At 39.9% G+C, this 14,236-nt stretch overlaps 1 protein-coding gene across 1 annotated transcript in view; it reads right to left on the bottom strand.

Moving 5' to 3' along the window:
* The window catches only part of CUBN (cubilin), a 150,593-nt gene that overhangs the window by 120,401 nt on the left and 15,956 nt on the right, over positions 1-14,236 (bottom strand). The window contains exons 12-21 of the mRNA XM_074573520.1: positions 13,100-13,218; positions 11,520-11,754; positions 9,997-10,178; positions 9,053-9,215; positions 8,656-8,846; positions 4,588-4,744; positions 3,767-3,945; positions 3,114-3,276; positions 2,653-2,869; positions 1,496-1,626 (exon numbers count right to left, since the gene is read on the bottom strand). Of these exons, the coding sequence (XP_074429621.1) occupies positions 1,496-1,626; positions 2,653-2,869; positions 3,114-3,276; positions 3,767-3,945; positions 4,588-4,744; positions 8,656-8,846; positions 9,053-9,215; positions 9,997-10,178; positions 11,520-11,754; positions 13,100-13,218 (1,737 nt within the window). The remainder of the gene's footprint in view (positions 1-1,495; positions 1,627-2,652; positions 2,870-3,113; positions 3,277-3,766; positions 3,946-4,587; positions 4,745-8,655; positions 8,847-9,052; positions 9,216-9,996; positions 10,179-11,519; positions 11,755-13,099; positions 13,219-14,236) is intronic.

The following is a 14,236-nucleotide window of genomic DNA, read 5'->3' as shown; positions in this document are numbered from 1 at the left end:
AATAGAAATTTCCTCCTTGGAATAGTTCTCATTAAATCTTAATTGTTTTTACTGGCTTTTTGATTTCCATGCCAGATAACTCAAGTATGAATGAAGGCAGCTGAGAAAATGGATTATTTGGATTTATAATTTATCTGGTAGTGAATAAAAACACAGTGGCAAAATCTGTACCGGTCTCGCCTACACACATGCTTGAGAGATGAAATAATAGCCAAATTTTCCAAGTTGTCACCAAGAAAGCAGTTATTTTTCACAAGGTAGTAATTGGAAGTTCTGCTGGTTTTAAACAGGTTGGAGAAACTCAGAAAGTAGGAAAAAATAAATTATTAAAGAAACTAAGAGCAAACAATGAGCAAACATTGGTAGTTCATGGCTGCATAGATGAGTACTATGAATTTCTGGTATTCATCTAATATATCCCTTGGAGTCTGCACTCACATGCACAAACCACCTAGAAACTGGTTAACGATGGATACACAAGTTACCCAGCTACAAATGTATTCTCATTTTTACTTTTTTTCATTGTCCCACTCTACCTCTTCGGTGGTTTAATTCTGCTAGGCAGAACCTGTCTCTCTACCCACATAAATCCTCTTCTACTACAGATCTGCGTTTAGCAGTGAGCGGAGCAACAGCAGACCCACATCTAATTGGGTCTATGAAACTGGTAGTTGCAGTCTTTCACCAAAAGCCTGCTTTTTCAAGTGCAGTTCAGTCACTGTTAAACGCTCTCAGTGCTGGAGAGATGTGCAAACACTGGATCGCACATGGTGGGTTCAGCATAGTTTGAAAACACAGATGTGCTCCCACCCTGGAAAACCTTCAAATCATTTAGAATTCTGAGTAATTTCTCAGTTTTTCTCTGCTTTAAGGGAATGAACAGTCATTGTTCTCTTCAATGGTCTTTTCCCCACTAATGTGCGTCTTGGCCCCTTAAAAGGAGATCCTTAAAGAACAGAGTTAAGGCGTAACAGGAGCCTCGATGTCTGCTGGAGACAGAAACACAGCACTGTCGTAATGAAAAAACCAGCTTGTGCTTTCAGGTTATTTTATCAGATTTCACCCTATATGACCTTTCTCTGCCCATCACCAATATTGCACCTAAATATGGACTAAATTAATTTTTATGGCACCTGAGAGTCTCCCATTCAAGCGAGTTGTCCACGATTGCTGAGCTTCCTAGATCACACATACTCAGCTCAGAACAGACAAAGCAAATTCAGAAAATACTTTTCTTAAATAATTCATGCAGTTCTGCCATATCAACTCTCACTGGCTTTTTAAAGAAAACAGCAGTGTTGCTTACAGAAATAGTTTTCTGCTTTCCTAGGTAGGAAAAAGCTTGTGAATCAAGCAGGATAAATAAGAAAGGGCAGAGGAGGCACCAGGCAGTCTTCTGCTAACTCAGAAAATAGTGTTTCTGTTTCTTGTAGTGGTTATTTACAGTGACAGATGAAAACATTTAATTTGCATAATGAACAGACTGACATATTACCTTTTGATGCATTCAGGGAGATATAATTAGCTGCGAAGCCCTCAGATGCAATGCTGTGATCAGTCACGAAGTACAACATCATCATGTTGCCACCACTAGTGAGAGATGGTGGAATTGATCTTCCACAGTACCTGCAGCAAAAAGATGCCCCAAGTTGAATGGCAGTACTTTATGAAGCATCTGTATTACTGGAAGAGGATTCAGCTTTCTTGAACCCAGAGAAATTTGAGCAGCTACACATACACAAATCTCTCCTTTGGATTATACAGATCCCAGCCATACACGCTGTATCATGGGACTAAATAGCACTCGACGTGTAGAAGGGTACAAACCTAACTTGCCTGGCAAAATCAGAGGAGAAACTGTCCATCAGCTGTCAAATTCTTATTCAAAGTAGTCTATGCGGTACCTACAGCATATGCTGTTCTTTTGTAGCAGTCGAAGTGGCTGGCCAAAGACAAAGGTTGCAAAACACTCTCCATTATAATATGAGAGTCATTTGCTCCATATTTTCCAAAATACTGCCATGTCAGCCAACTACTTTACAGTCTGTAGCTGCAGCTGGATACTGTTCCTAAGTATTTCAGACGTTCTTGAATTCTAGGATGGCAAGAAAACCCTGTGTATACCCAATTGAAGAAGAGGAAAAAAACCAAAATGATTCCATCCTAAGATAAAATCACATATCAGAAGAAAGTGAAAACAAAATCCTATAAAATGCAGATTTCGGTTTAGTTTTTGCTGAGATCCAAATACACAATCTTTTAAGTAATGTTTCTTTCACTTCTGCAAGTGTTTCAAATGACGTCTTTACCTGGGCACAGATATATTAATGCTTTTGAACTTAATTCACATAAATCAAAATGTTAATGGATCAGGACAATGGCAGCTATTGAAACCTGCCCTGAAAAAAGCTGTCCTCTTGACACAAGTTAGTTTCTCCCAGTATACTATTTATTAAAAGTGGTTCTCATTCCATGGTCAAAGAAAGCAATCTGCCTTTACTATGCTAGGCAGAGAAGTTGCTGCTATTGTGTCTGTAACGTGGAGAAATTAATCTATACGCAAAAGTTATGGAAATAAATTAGTTGTCGAGATCTATGGAACAGTGCTCACTCTACAGTAATTCAGCTCTGTATGCTAATGGACATATTCACCTTCCCAATTTTTGCACAGTGCTGTTGTCATATATTTCAAGATAATCCTTTCTGCAATTATAATCAAATGCCAAGTTAAATGAAGTGAACGTCAGGCGGATAAGGTAGCCGGGTTGAATGTTGATAATCCAGGTACAGTTAATACCATGTGGGTAGACATCTGGGTGACCAGGACTTGTAATGGTTCCTTCTGGTCCAGTGAGAGTCTCACCACATACTGTAGAGATTTAAAACATCAGGTTAAATGATATATTTATTACAAAATTAGGCACTTATAAAATTGGTATTTTTCTTTCTCAAATTTCATAGTCTTTTTCCCTAATGCACACTAAACTAACTGATTTAGAATTTATCTCCCATTACACCATCATAAAACTTGATGGCCAACTGTTTTCAGTGTACAGGAAAATTTGGAAAGGCCCAACACTCTACATCATAGCAAACAACAAAAAAATCCTTACCTGTATCTATTGGCCAGTACTCAGCCCTGAAGCCAAGGTTGGTAAGAGAGGAAGCTCTGAACTTGATATAGAGATTGTTCCGTGTAGATTGCACTCTAGATGGTACAGCTGTACCACAGTATTTCTCCAAAAGAGGAGAGTCTGTGTTGTTGCCATCTCTGACCTGAAGAACAGTGTATTCAAAATATCCCATACAAGTTTCTATCATATTAAAGTTGTAAGCATAAATGAATTCATAAGAACCACGCAAAAGAGATCCTCAGTAAATCAAACCCTACCCTTTCCTCAGCATGGTTTCTACTACAGGCATATACAATGCAACCTCATGACTGCCAGAGAAGCACTGTCCCACCCAAAGCATGTCAGATGGAGAAAAGCTGAGATCTTGCACCCTCAACAGTAAGTAGCACATAAACCTCCCAAAGCAGGTCTGTTTATTTAAAGACACCTGCTACTCGACTCTGCCTACCAAAACGGTCATATCATCTTTGGAGAACCAAGAAGAGGTTTGAGATCCCACTGTGAACCTGGAATAGCTTTTATAACTGCTGTAAGAAGTGCTTGTCTGTCTGCTTTTGTGGAGATGAGTATGAGAAGGAACATACAGATAAGATTCTATCTACTATTCATAGTATAAGTGCATTATTCTTTACCTCAACGTAGTCTGAGTCACAAGTGGTTGTATTTCGAATGTTGAAGTCGATAAAGTTAAGAATCACCACTTTGCTAGCTGGCTGGGAGATGATCCACTCACAGGTCTTTGGGTGAGGGGACATCCTGGGGTAGTAAGGTGAACGGATAGTGCCTGCTCCAGACAAGGAGCCTCCACAGGCTGCCAAGAGACACCAAGAATCAGTACTTGTGATGAATATTTCCAAGGAATGTATAATGTGATGTCTAGCAAATATCACTATGAAATTAGAAGAAAACCATCCCTAAAAACCTATCTTCTTACAGCATCTACTACTGATCATCCAAGTAGTATTAAGAAAGTATTTAAAAGAACATGTTGCTATACGTATAGCATAAACATGTATATACAGACGATCAATCTAACTATGCCCATGCAAACTAATGGATTTGACTCATTTGTTCCACAGACACAGACAGATTTGGTGGTGATTAAGAACTAAAAGATATGAAAAATGAAAGCAAAAAGATTTATGCAGAATTATAGCTATATCCCCTTTGATATGTTAGCAGTACGTGATTTATCATTAATAGAAGCAATGAGGGTGCATTTCCAAGCACGCTAGGAGTGCATAAACCAGACCTGCTGCAGACATCATCTTAGCATTTCTAAAAGTAGAAATAAATAAATAAATAAACTCTTTTTTCCTTTCTCTCTTTTCTTTTGAAGTTTGTCTTAAGCCCCTTATACGGATAACACAGCATGGAAATGACTGTATTTTCCATATAATACAGTGTCTAAATTACAGATCAGTTCACTGTGCAAGTCACCAGTTCCTCTTACCAACTTGATAAATGGCCCTGAAGCTAGCCCTTTGCGCAGAAGCATCAGACTTGAACTTGATCCAGAGACTGTTGCTGGTAGAAGTGATTGGAGACATGAGTGTACTATGACAGAATTTGCTAATAAGGGAAGACATCTCACTGTCACCATCTCGAACCTAGTCATCGAAAAGAAAAAAAGAAAAATATCAGATCATAAAAGTCTTGGGATCTGATATCCAGATAAAATTATAATCTCACAAGAGCTGCTAAATAATAAAAGGAGTAACTATTTACATTTATAAGAGGGGCAAAAAGCCATCACAGTAATTGGCACAAGAACATGATTTACAAGACTTCAAAGGAAGGACTAGATGATCAGCACAGAAGACACACGCACATGCTACTGTCACAGGACATTAGGATGAAACGGATCTTCTCTGTGAACCACAGCTTTAATACAAGTTGGGCCTGTGCTTCCAAAAGTGACACCTTTAATATGAAAGAGACAGGTAAGGTTCTCACCAGTGATAGCGAAGAAATTTTTGCCAGTGCTAAAATCTAGTGGGGAAAAAAGGGGGTATTTTTGATTTCCTTGCTCTGGCCATGAAGCCTGTAGTGAACGGCACTTTTCCAGAACAAACACATGTCCTATCACACCCATAAATAATTGCAGCCAGACAGCTCACTAACAGGAGGTGCAACTCTGAGTCCCTAAAGCAGTAAAGAGGTATACTGATGTCTTTCCATTACTTTATCTGAAGGGTCCAATTCATGATAATGACAATATCAGGGAATCGCTTCCATCTTTTACCTTCTGTACTGCCACTCTACTGACCTCAATCAATTTGCTAATCAAAGGAGAAATGTATCTTACGTGTTTTCCCAGAACTTGATTCTAAATCCTGATTATCAAGGGGACTAGAAGGGAAAGAGGTATTTGCACATCCAAACTTCAGGCCCTGAACCCACAGTCCATAAGTAAGAGTGCGTGCATCTAAGGGACCAGGCAGAGCACTAGTATAGCCAAGGAGCTCTGAACACCCTCTGAGGCACCCATCTCGTTCCAAGAGGGCAGCCAACAAGCTGAGGTCCATAAAACAGGTCCCCTGCTATTTGCCCATGCGAAAAAAAATGCAATTTTTCTCCCAAAGATTCTCTTGAAAACAAACCATCTCTTTTCTGCTGTAAAAGTGGTGGTTGCTCGTGTAGCTGGAGCCGCTTTTAAATGCACCTATGTGCTGTTGACCCCTAAAAAATTATTCCAGTAAAATCATTGGCAAAGCCAGGGACATCCAGCTTTCAGGTCCCCTCTCATCACCTCTTCTTTCCTCCTCAGATGTGTTGTTCCATAGGCTGGGAGAGAAGGCAGGGAAACCTTGTCGGTGCCCTGGTGAGCAGGCAGTGGCTGGCCTGCTTACCCAGCTTTGGCAATCTCCAGCTGGTGAGATGGCTTCCTGACTAACAGATATCTTTAATTTCCCTGGAACTTGAGTTTGAGGTGACAGAATTATTCTGGATTTACAGTGGAGCAAGTGTGATCAGAATTTGTGACAGAATATTTAGAAGATCTTTGGACAGTAGTGAAAGTTTCCAGAACTATAGTTCGCGGGAGTTTACATTTTTTGTTGAGCATTTTTTCTCATTACATTTTTGGTTTATAAAGCCCAGAGAGTAGTGATAAAAATAACAGGTTCTCTAAACCATGTGAGTAATGTTTCCTGTTGCAAGTTAGAAGGATGGCAAGGAGAAGGAGCTGCCTTGGCTAACACTTTACCTCTCCAGCACCATGTCACAGTCTTTCTCAAGTAAGAACTTTTATTGTCTCTAGTTTCTTATTGCAGATCCCTGGCCCCAGGCTGTTCCTTCCTTAGTAAGAGACTAAACATCCCTTGCTGAGCAAGCGCCTGTGAGCTGTGTCTGGTCCCTGTGGAAACTCTGCAGGTTTCCCGGTATTGCCAGGGATGGGAATAATCTGCACCTTTTCAAAGTGACAAAACAATTGTCAGAGACTTACTTTTAAATTACCTTAAACACCCAAAAGCTATCTCCCTAGCTGAACCTCATTATAAAACCCTGTGAGACAATATTTTAGAAAGACATATGTGGAAAATCAGGCCTTGATAAAAGAGCACACTGCTTTAGTTGTACTGACTGTCCTGCTCAGAAAATGTCGGTCCTGTTTCTCTGCTGAGCCACCAAGTGAGAGGTTAGGCAGAAGAGGAGGACAGAAACACAGGGAAACTGAATGGCTTGTGACTGATCAGCAAACAGCAAGGGAAATGCCTTGCTGCACTAATACAAACTGATTGCGTTCAACAGAAATGGTTTTGTTTCTCTGGCTGTTGTGAATTTAGCTGCTGTTCTGCCAGCAATTAGGCAACAGGACTACCAGGCCAAACAAACAAAAGCTGTCTGTTTTCATTAAACACACTTCCCCTCTCATTTCAGAAATTAATTACACTTCATTCCAACCAAAGTCTCTGAGTTAGAGGAGGGAAGGGAACGATGTCAGCACAATAACATCTTTTAAAAACAGATTAACTGCACAAAGCTCACAGAGGCCTATTCCCTGCTTGGTAAAGAAGAGATTAAGCACAAAACCAAACCCGGGCTGCCAGGTACTGCACAGCTGGCAGCACAGGACATGGTTCTGCGGTGGGGCCGCAGGGCTTGCTCCTACCTGCCCCTGCTGTGGCAGCACCCTGGCTAATCAACTGGCTGTCTGCAGCCTGTTTGTCTTCCTTCTGTTCACCTCTGTGTGACGCAGCCACAGTTTTACACAGAGAGCGGTACCCAGCACTCGTTCCGTGTAGGAGAAGGTATTTATGACTGTAACATCATGATGCAGTGGGGAGGAATACAAGCCAGATATAATGGCAGACACCTTGAGACGTGGCGAGTTGGGGCACAGCGCAGTGCACAGGGGTGACAGGAGAAGGGGCACGGGCCACTGACACAAAGAGCTTGTCAGGCCCTGAGGGCACCACCAGGACTCACTGGCCCAGCCCCACACCCTGCCATGGCCCAGGACCCCACGTCAGCGCCCGAGGGCCATGAGCCCCTGCCCCATCCGCACTGCAGCAGGGCCCACTCCTGCTCCCCGCCGCCCTGCCCTGCCCAGCCACAGGCTCTGCTGAGCCGGGCCCAACTGCATGTCCACATCCCAGCCTGACCCTGGCCCATCCCTGTCCCCAGGGAGGTGCCCGATGCCCGGGGCTGCCCTGCTCCCTGGCCAGGTGGGACAAGCCCTGACTGTGAGGCCCTGCTCTGCCCCTCCGGGGAGCCCCCACCGGCGCAGCACCATGCCAAACCTCATCCCCCGCCAGATAAAGAAATTCAGACCCAGAGCTGGGCAAAACAGGGTTTAGGGATAACAAAGACAATGAAGAAATGGTATCTAGTGTACTTAAAAGGCACCCTATAGTAGCAAATTTGGATGTAACATGAAGCTGCAGACCAATGAAGAGAGAGACGGGTGTAAAAGCAAACATAAACATCGCCTCAAGTGGATCCCAGTTAGTATCAACATTACTATTGCATTATTATTACATTTTCCATATAGAAATATTCTAACTGTACTATTATTTTTTCTATAATAATTAGATTTAGACAGTAACAATTCTTGAATCAGACTTGTAAGATTTCAGTTGTGCTAACAATAAACTCCTGGCTTTACATATGTATGTATATACAAATCTATATATGGTATACTTCCTTTTTGTGCCAAAACAAGATTTTCCATGTAACACCGTGACTCCAGAAAATGCTGCATAGTGGCTACGGCATAATTTCCATTTTTCTTGCATTTGGCATGCATTTACTGGAGGTCCAAACTCCACCTTAATCATGTACAGCCGATTAAGAATTAGCGTTAAGCTAGACAGACTTTCTTGTTCTCTTATCTTTTCTTCATTCCAAATGCACAGTCCTGCTCTTTTAGCCCCTGTGACTTTTGGACCCTAATAAATTGGTATAGTCTTTTGATTAACATCTATTTCTGCAGTGGCCCTTGGGACAGAAATCATGCGGCATGGTTTTGTACACACATGTAATCAACCTTTCATATCAACTAATTAAGGGAAGTCACCTCAATGTAATTCGATGAACAACCAGTGTGACTCTCCAGCTCCATATGGGTGAAGTTGAGGTATATTTTTTCATCCTCTGGCTGTCTGATAATGTAGATACATTGTCGGTTGTTGATATAAGGGTTAGGCCAGTAAGGGGATGTGATAACCCCTTCACTATCCGTGTAATTTCCTCCACAACTGGGATCTGCTATATTAAGGGAAAAAATATATCAATTGAGATGACAGTCAAAAGCATGGTAACTCTTTCAGTTTAGGCTGCCTCTGTACAATGGATGCAAATCAAAGAGGATTTCTGTATTATTAACTATCAAGTGCTAATTACATCCATTCATGTGTTGTTGGCTATATCTTGGGAATGTCACAGACCAACCTCTAATGCTGAATTTTACTTACCAGGAGATGTTGTATAGATAATATGGAAGCCTTTATCAGTAACTAAGTCATCAGAGTGAAAGTGAATCCATGCGTATGGACCAGTGGTTTGGAGTGGAGGTGGAGATCGAGTGCTACAGTATTTACCAAGGATAGGGTCTTGTGGAAGAAGACCATCTCGAATCTAGACAGAACCATAGATCAGCATTTAGGATTATTAGATGCATGCCAACTGTGAACGCTACCAACACTCTTAAAGTTATCTTGGGGGTAGGTGGTAGGTGGAAGGAAAGCTCATAGGAAGTTTCCTCCAAACACACAGGAACCAAGAAAATGACCCAACAGCATAGCTGTGATGGTGCTCCTAGGAGAGTCATCAAGGGTTTTGTGAAAGGGAAAGAAAGTATCAGGAGATCTACTGTTGAACTGTTTTCCTGAAATCATGCTCTGCATTGCACAACTTTGGAGAACATGCTATTCCACACCAGCTTCTCATTTCCATGACTGGGCATTGGTGAATTCTGTAACCATTACTTTGCACTTCAGAAAAAGCCCTAGACTCACACATCAAGCCATGAACTGTACTAAAATATGAATCTATTAATCCTATTACCTCACAGTTTTCCTTAGGCTGATTAATTCTCTGTGGGTTGACATTTGACAAGGAGTTTGGAGACTGAACTTTGTAAGAAAGTGAATGCTTCCTGCCAGCTATTTGGCCTGAATCCTGTTCCCTTTAGTCGCAAGACTTCTCCTGACTTCAGTGGAGTGGGATATCATCCTCTTTGTGTTATACTGCCTGTATCTGAGCGTGCATCGATGGTTGGAATAAGTAAAAATTAGTATTTCAACCCAGGATTTAATTTTCAAACAGTCCCCTTCTGTACGTACAAAAAGTTTTGAAATATCTTGTTTTGCAATAACATAGCCATAAAATGTTGTCATAATCCACAATTAAACTTTACCTCTAAATGGTCATAACTGCAGTTTTCATGGTGTTCTAGGCTTAGTGTGCCAAAAGCAAATGTGATGAAGAGGCCAGGACTGGTTGAGATGGTCCAGAAACAGTCTCTGTTTACAGGATAGTTACCAGGGTATCCTGGAGAGCTTATTGAGCCGTAAGTACCCGTCAGCTCACCACCACATTCTAACAGAAAGGAAACATGGAAGAACACAGTCTTTAAGACCACATGTCAGGACAGAAGATGAATTCTCCTGTAGCGTCAAAACTAGGTACAACTTTGGAATCCAGAATAAATTCAAAACGAAAGACCAAGCCAAACAACCCAACAAGTTACTTCTTTCTTTAAATTTTACACTTAATTCTGCAATTCAATTCTAAAAACAGAACTCCAAATCTTTCCTGATTTGCACAGTAAAAGAAAGATTCTTTTCCAGTTATTGATGGAAATGTTGTTAGGAGAATAATCAAAAGCACTGTGTTTTGGATTGGATTTACAAAATTAATCTGAATTTCTGTACTTTGTAAATAGTCTCTGTGTTTTATCCTAGCACAAGACTGTTTTCATTTTTAAAAAAATGTTAATTACAGGGAAGGCTGTTTCATATACTTGTAATTAAAAAAAAAATCCCTCTCAGAGTAACATTTGTGAATGGTAGGGATAACTTTTGTGTTATATCTAAGGAATAGCTAGTCACATCTATACCTCTCTCCTTTTTTGCTTCCCCCCCCCCCAAAAAAAAAGATCTGGTTTCACTTTTCAGTATCCATATTTGTCAATTAGTAAAAATCTATCTAATAATGTCAATTAAAAGAAAAAAAAACCACCAAAAATCACATTAAAAGCATTTCAATAAATATTTCTGGAAATAAAGAAACCGTTCCCCCCCTGAATTTTCTATACTTCTTTTACTCTATGTCTTTTTTTCAAGAAACAACCCATTGCACAATTTTGTTTCTAGACAATACACAGAACATTGAAGTGAGCTTGACATTGCACAGGATGATTTGGGGTTTATCAGTAGAAATGTACTGCCAGGCCTGCTGGAAGAATCATGCAAGTGGTGTTACCAAGAATTCAGGCAGAAATGTACAGCAAATCATAACAAAAATCTCACAGGTAATTTAAAATCAAATTCCCAACAATCTATCGTGTTTGGAAAGCATGGTTCAAACTCTTTAGCCTCTTGCAAATTGGCCGTGGCGAAAAAAGGTAAATTGCTTGCTCAAAGTACTAGATACTTCCATGAGAAAAGAGAACTAATCAGAAGAACGGCATCTCCAGGAACACATGCTCTTTGGGAGATTCCTCACAGGAGGTATAAAACAGCAGAAAGTTATTCATGCAGAGGCCTAGAGTTGGAGTTTCAATATTATAAAGTGACATATATATCTACATTTCAGCCTCACTCCCTCGTAAAATACTGTCCTACTGCTCCTAATGTCTCCTAATCAAGGGAAATAAGTAATTCGTTTTGCTCCAAAGCCATGAAGATTCTAAATTACTTGACATTTCATTAAGCTTACCAGGATCCCGAGATTCCCATTGAACAGTAAAACCTCCAGCCGTAATGGTGCGGTTGGAGTAGAACCAAAAATACAGGGAGTTGTGGGAACTGAAAAGCTCTGCAGGAGATGAGGAGCCACAGTATTTTCCCAGCATGTGCGTTGACGCTGAAGGCCCATCATGGATTTGAAGGAAGACAGAGTTACACTCGTTACTTGCCTCCAATTGAAAGAATGGGAAAGTAATGCGCAGAATCTAACAGGAAGTAACAAAACAAGAAATTTCTTTTTTTTACGATCTGCTGAGACACTGTTTATGCAGTAACTCTGTATAGGGCAGACATGTGTTCATGCAACTGTGAGAATCTACGAGCTTTGGAGCCATTATATCATTTCCTGAAAAGTTCCAGGAGAGAAGAAGATATTACAGAATCTTAAGGGTCAAAAGGAGAGAAGACACATAGGAAAGAATTTGCACAGGGAAGTTGGTTGGAAAGAGCATTATTTCTATAAAGTAATAATTGAGATAGTTTGCCTGTGTCTGTTATATATGGGAAATATATATATATATGTATATGTGTGTATATATTTCAAGCCATGTGAAAGGCTTGAAATACAGCATAAAATACTTTGTTCCAGATTCCCCAGGACAGTTTTCTCATCAGATAATTAACATTTCTCTCATCCTTGCTATGATTTAAAGCATTGTCATGGGATTTAAAAAATGAAATGATCTTTTTTTTTGCACATACAAAATCAGTGTCTCACAAGCCCACTCTAGATACTTAGTGACACACAGAGCTTTATGTAGGTTCAGAATCTGCACTGACGTGCTTTAATACAGCTCTGATGAAGACAGTGGTGGCTCTCAGGCTTAAAGCTGAGGATATATCACATATACATACATATACAGTGCCGTATAAACCACTAGCAACCACTGGTTTATAAAACTACTTCATTTATTCCATGAAAAGTCAAAAATAGATCAAATATTTAGATGCCAAATAAGAAGTCCCAGGCTAAAGTGTGAAGTAATAAATTTTTTAGTTGTTATTTATAACACAACTGGAATTGTTAGTTGCAGATCAGAATCATCAGAATATGCATTTGAGTGCAACATTTAAAAATTAATCCTTACAAAAATTCAAATGTTGTTACTACACAAAGCCATTGACAATATGAATTCAGATTCCACATTTCTGGCACTCAGAAACCAGAAACATGTAATTGTTCTGGGGTCACTTAGCTCACAAACCAACTGTGGAGCCCATCAGAGCAGGGCCTTTCTCATGCAGCTACTCACAGATCACATTCTAAAGCGATGTGAAACAGGAACCTTCTCTAGGTGGTGACAGGTGAATAAATTCTAACCCTCAGCTGCATAGGAAGAACCTTGAAAACGTGACCCAAGCAAATTCTTAGACCAAGGAGCCTGAAGGCTTGTAAGGATCTGAAACATTATTTTCGAAAAACTGAAGGTTTGGATCTGAAGGGATTGGATCACAATATTGGAATATGTGGCAAGAAGATGGTCACGTTTGCTCTGATGAGCTCAGGGGTCCTGCAGAGTGACGGTTTCTTTAACGTGAACTCTGTTTTACCTTATTGGAATTAGTTTGAATCACCCAAGCGCAGCTGACCCCCCTGTTGTACCGCTGGCTGTTTGGGCTGTTAGGGTAACTGAAAGTCCCCCTGAGGCCTGAGAGATATCCTCCACAAACTGCAGAAAGAGAGAGAAAATTAAATGGATTAATTTGTGCTATCACTATTCAGACTGAAACAAATCTTAACTTTCTTGCATAGCTTTGGCTTCCTAAATATTTAAAACAAGAGTGAAAGATACTTATATAAAAGACTCCTCAGCATTTCCTCTAAGGTGGAATGACATCACAAAAAATGATCAAAACTACTCCCTGGAAGAAAAATAGTTCCTGGTAAAAGAACAGATATTTTCAGCAGGAATATGTGGATACTCCCAGAAGATGTTGATTCTGTCTCAGGAAAATGTCTATAAACTAGTTTGTTTCCAGAATGCTACCTCCAGATTGAACCTCTAAATTTTTCACCTATAATGAAATAACATTTTGAAGCTAACATGATATAAATTATTTCTCAGTGGTGGTGTATCATAGAAGTTATCCTTCAGGTGTTTTACTGTCCTGTTTATTCTTTTTGATCAGATTTCTGGGCCTCATACATCTCATGATAACCTGTGGTCTCTTCTCTCACTGAGCCATTCAATGAATGGGACCTGTGAACTGGGAATCCCAAACAGCCACAGAAAAATATGTCCATAAAGCACCCACAATAAAATGCACATATAGCTACAGTGTACAACAAGCAGCTGTAGTTTAACATTGAACTGATGCTAAAGAAATATTAAATTCTCAGCAAAATGAAATTAAGTATTTTGTTTCAAGGAGTGGTAAAAATAATATAATTTTGTTTGAAGTGTTCATCTAAAACATCTCACGGTTCTCAACCAGATTCAGAATTGTCATGTATAAAATGTATTGTTTTTCTCTTAATTAGGAACTAAACTAAAAGTTTATACATGCTAATTTCTCACTGGATAAAAAATTATTTTCTATCCCTTCTATTATGAATGGTTAAAAATATTTTTTTCCATATGTGCTTAATAATAAAACATTACTGGTTAGATATTCAAGAAAAATAGGAAAAAGCCTGAAGTAGCTCTAAAATAGAGCAGATTTCCCAGGGCCTCAGTGAAAGTTTTA

Source organism: Larus michahellis, chromosome 2 (assembly GCF_964199755.1).
Source record: "Larus michahellis chromosome 2, bLarMic1.1, whole genome shotgun sequence".
Lineage (NCBI taxonomy): Eukaryota > Metazoa > Chordata > Aves > Charadriiformes > Laridae > Larus > Larus michahellis.
The sequence above is the reverse complement of the archived record's forward strand: the minus strand, read 5'-3'. Positions and strand labels throughout refer to the sequence as shown.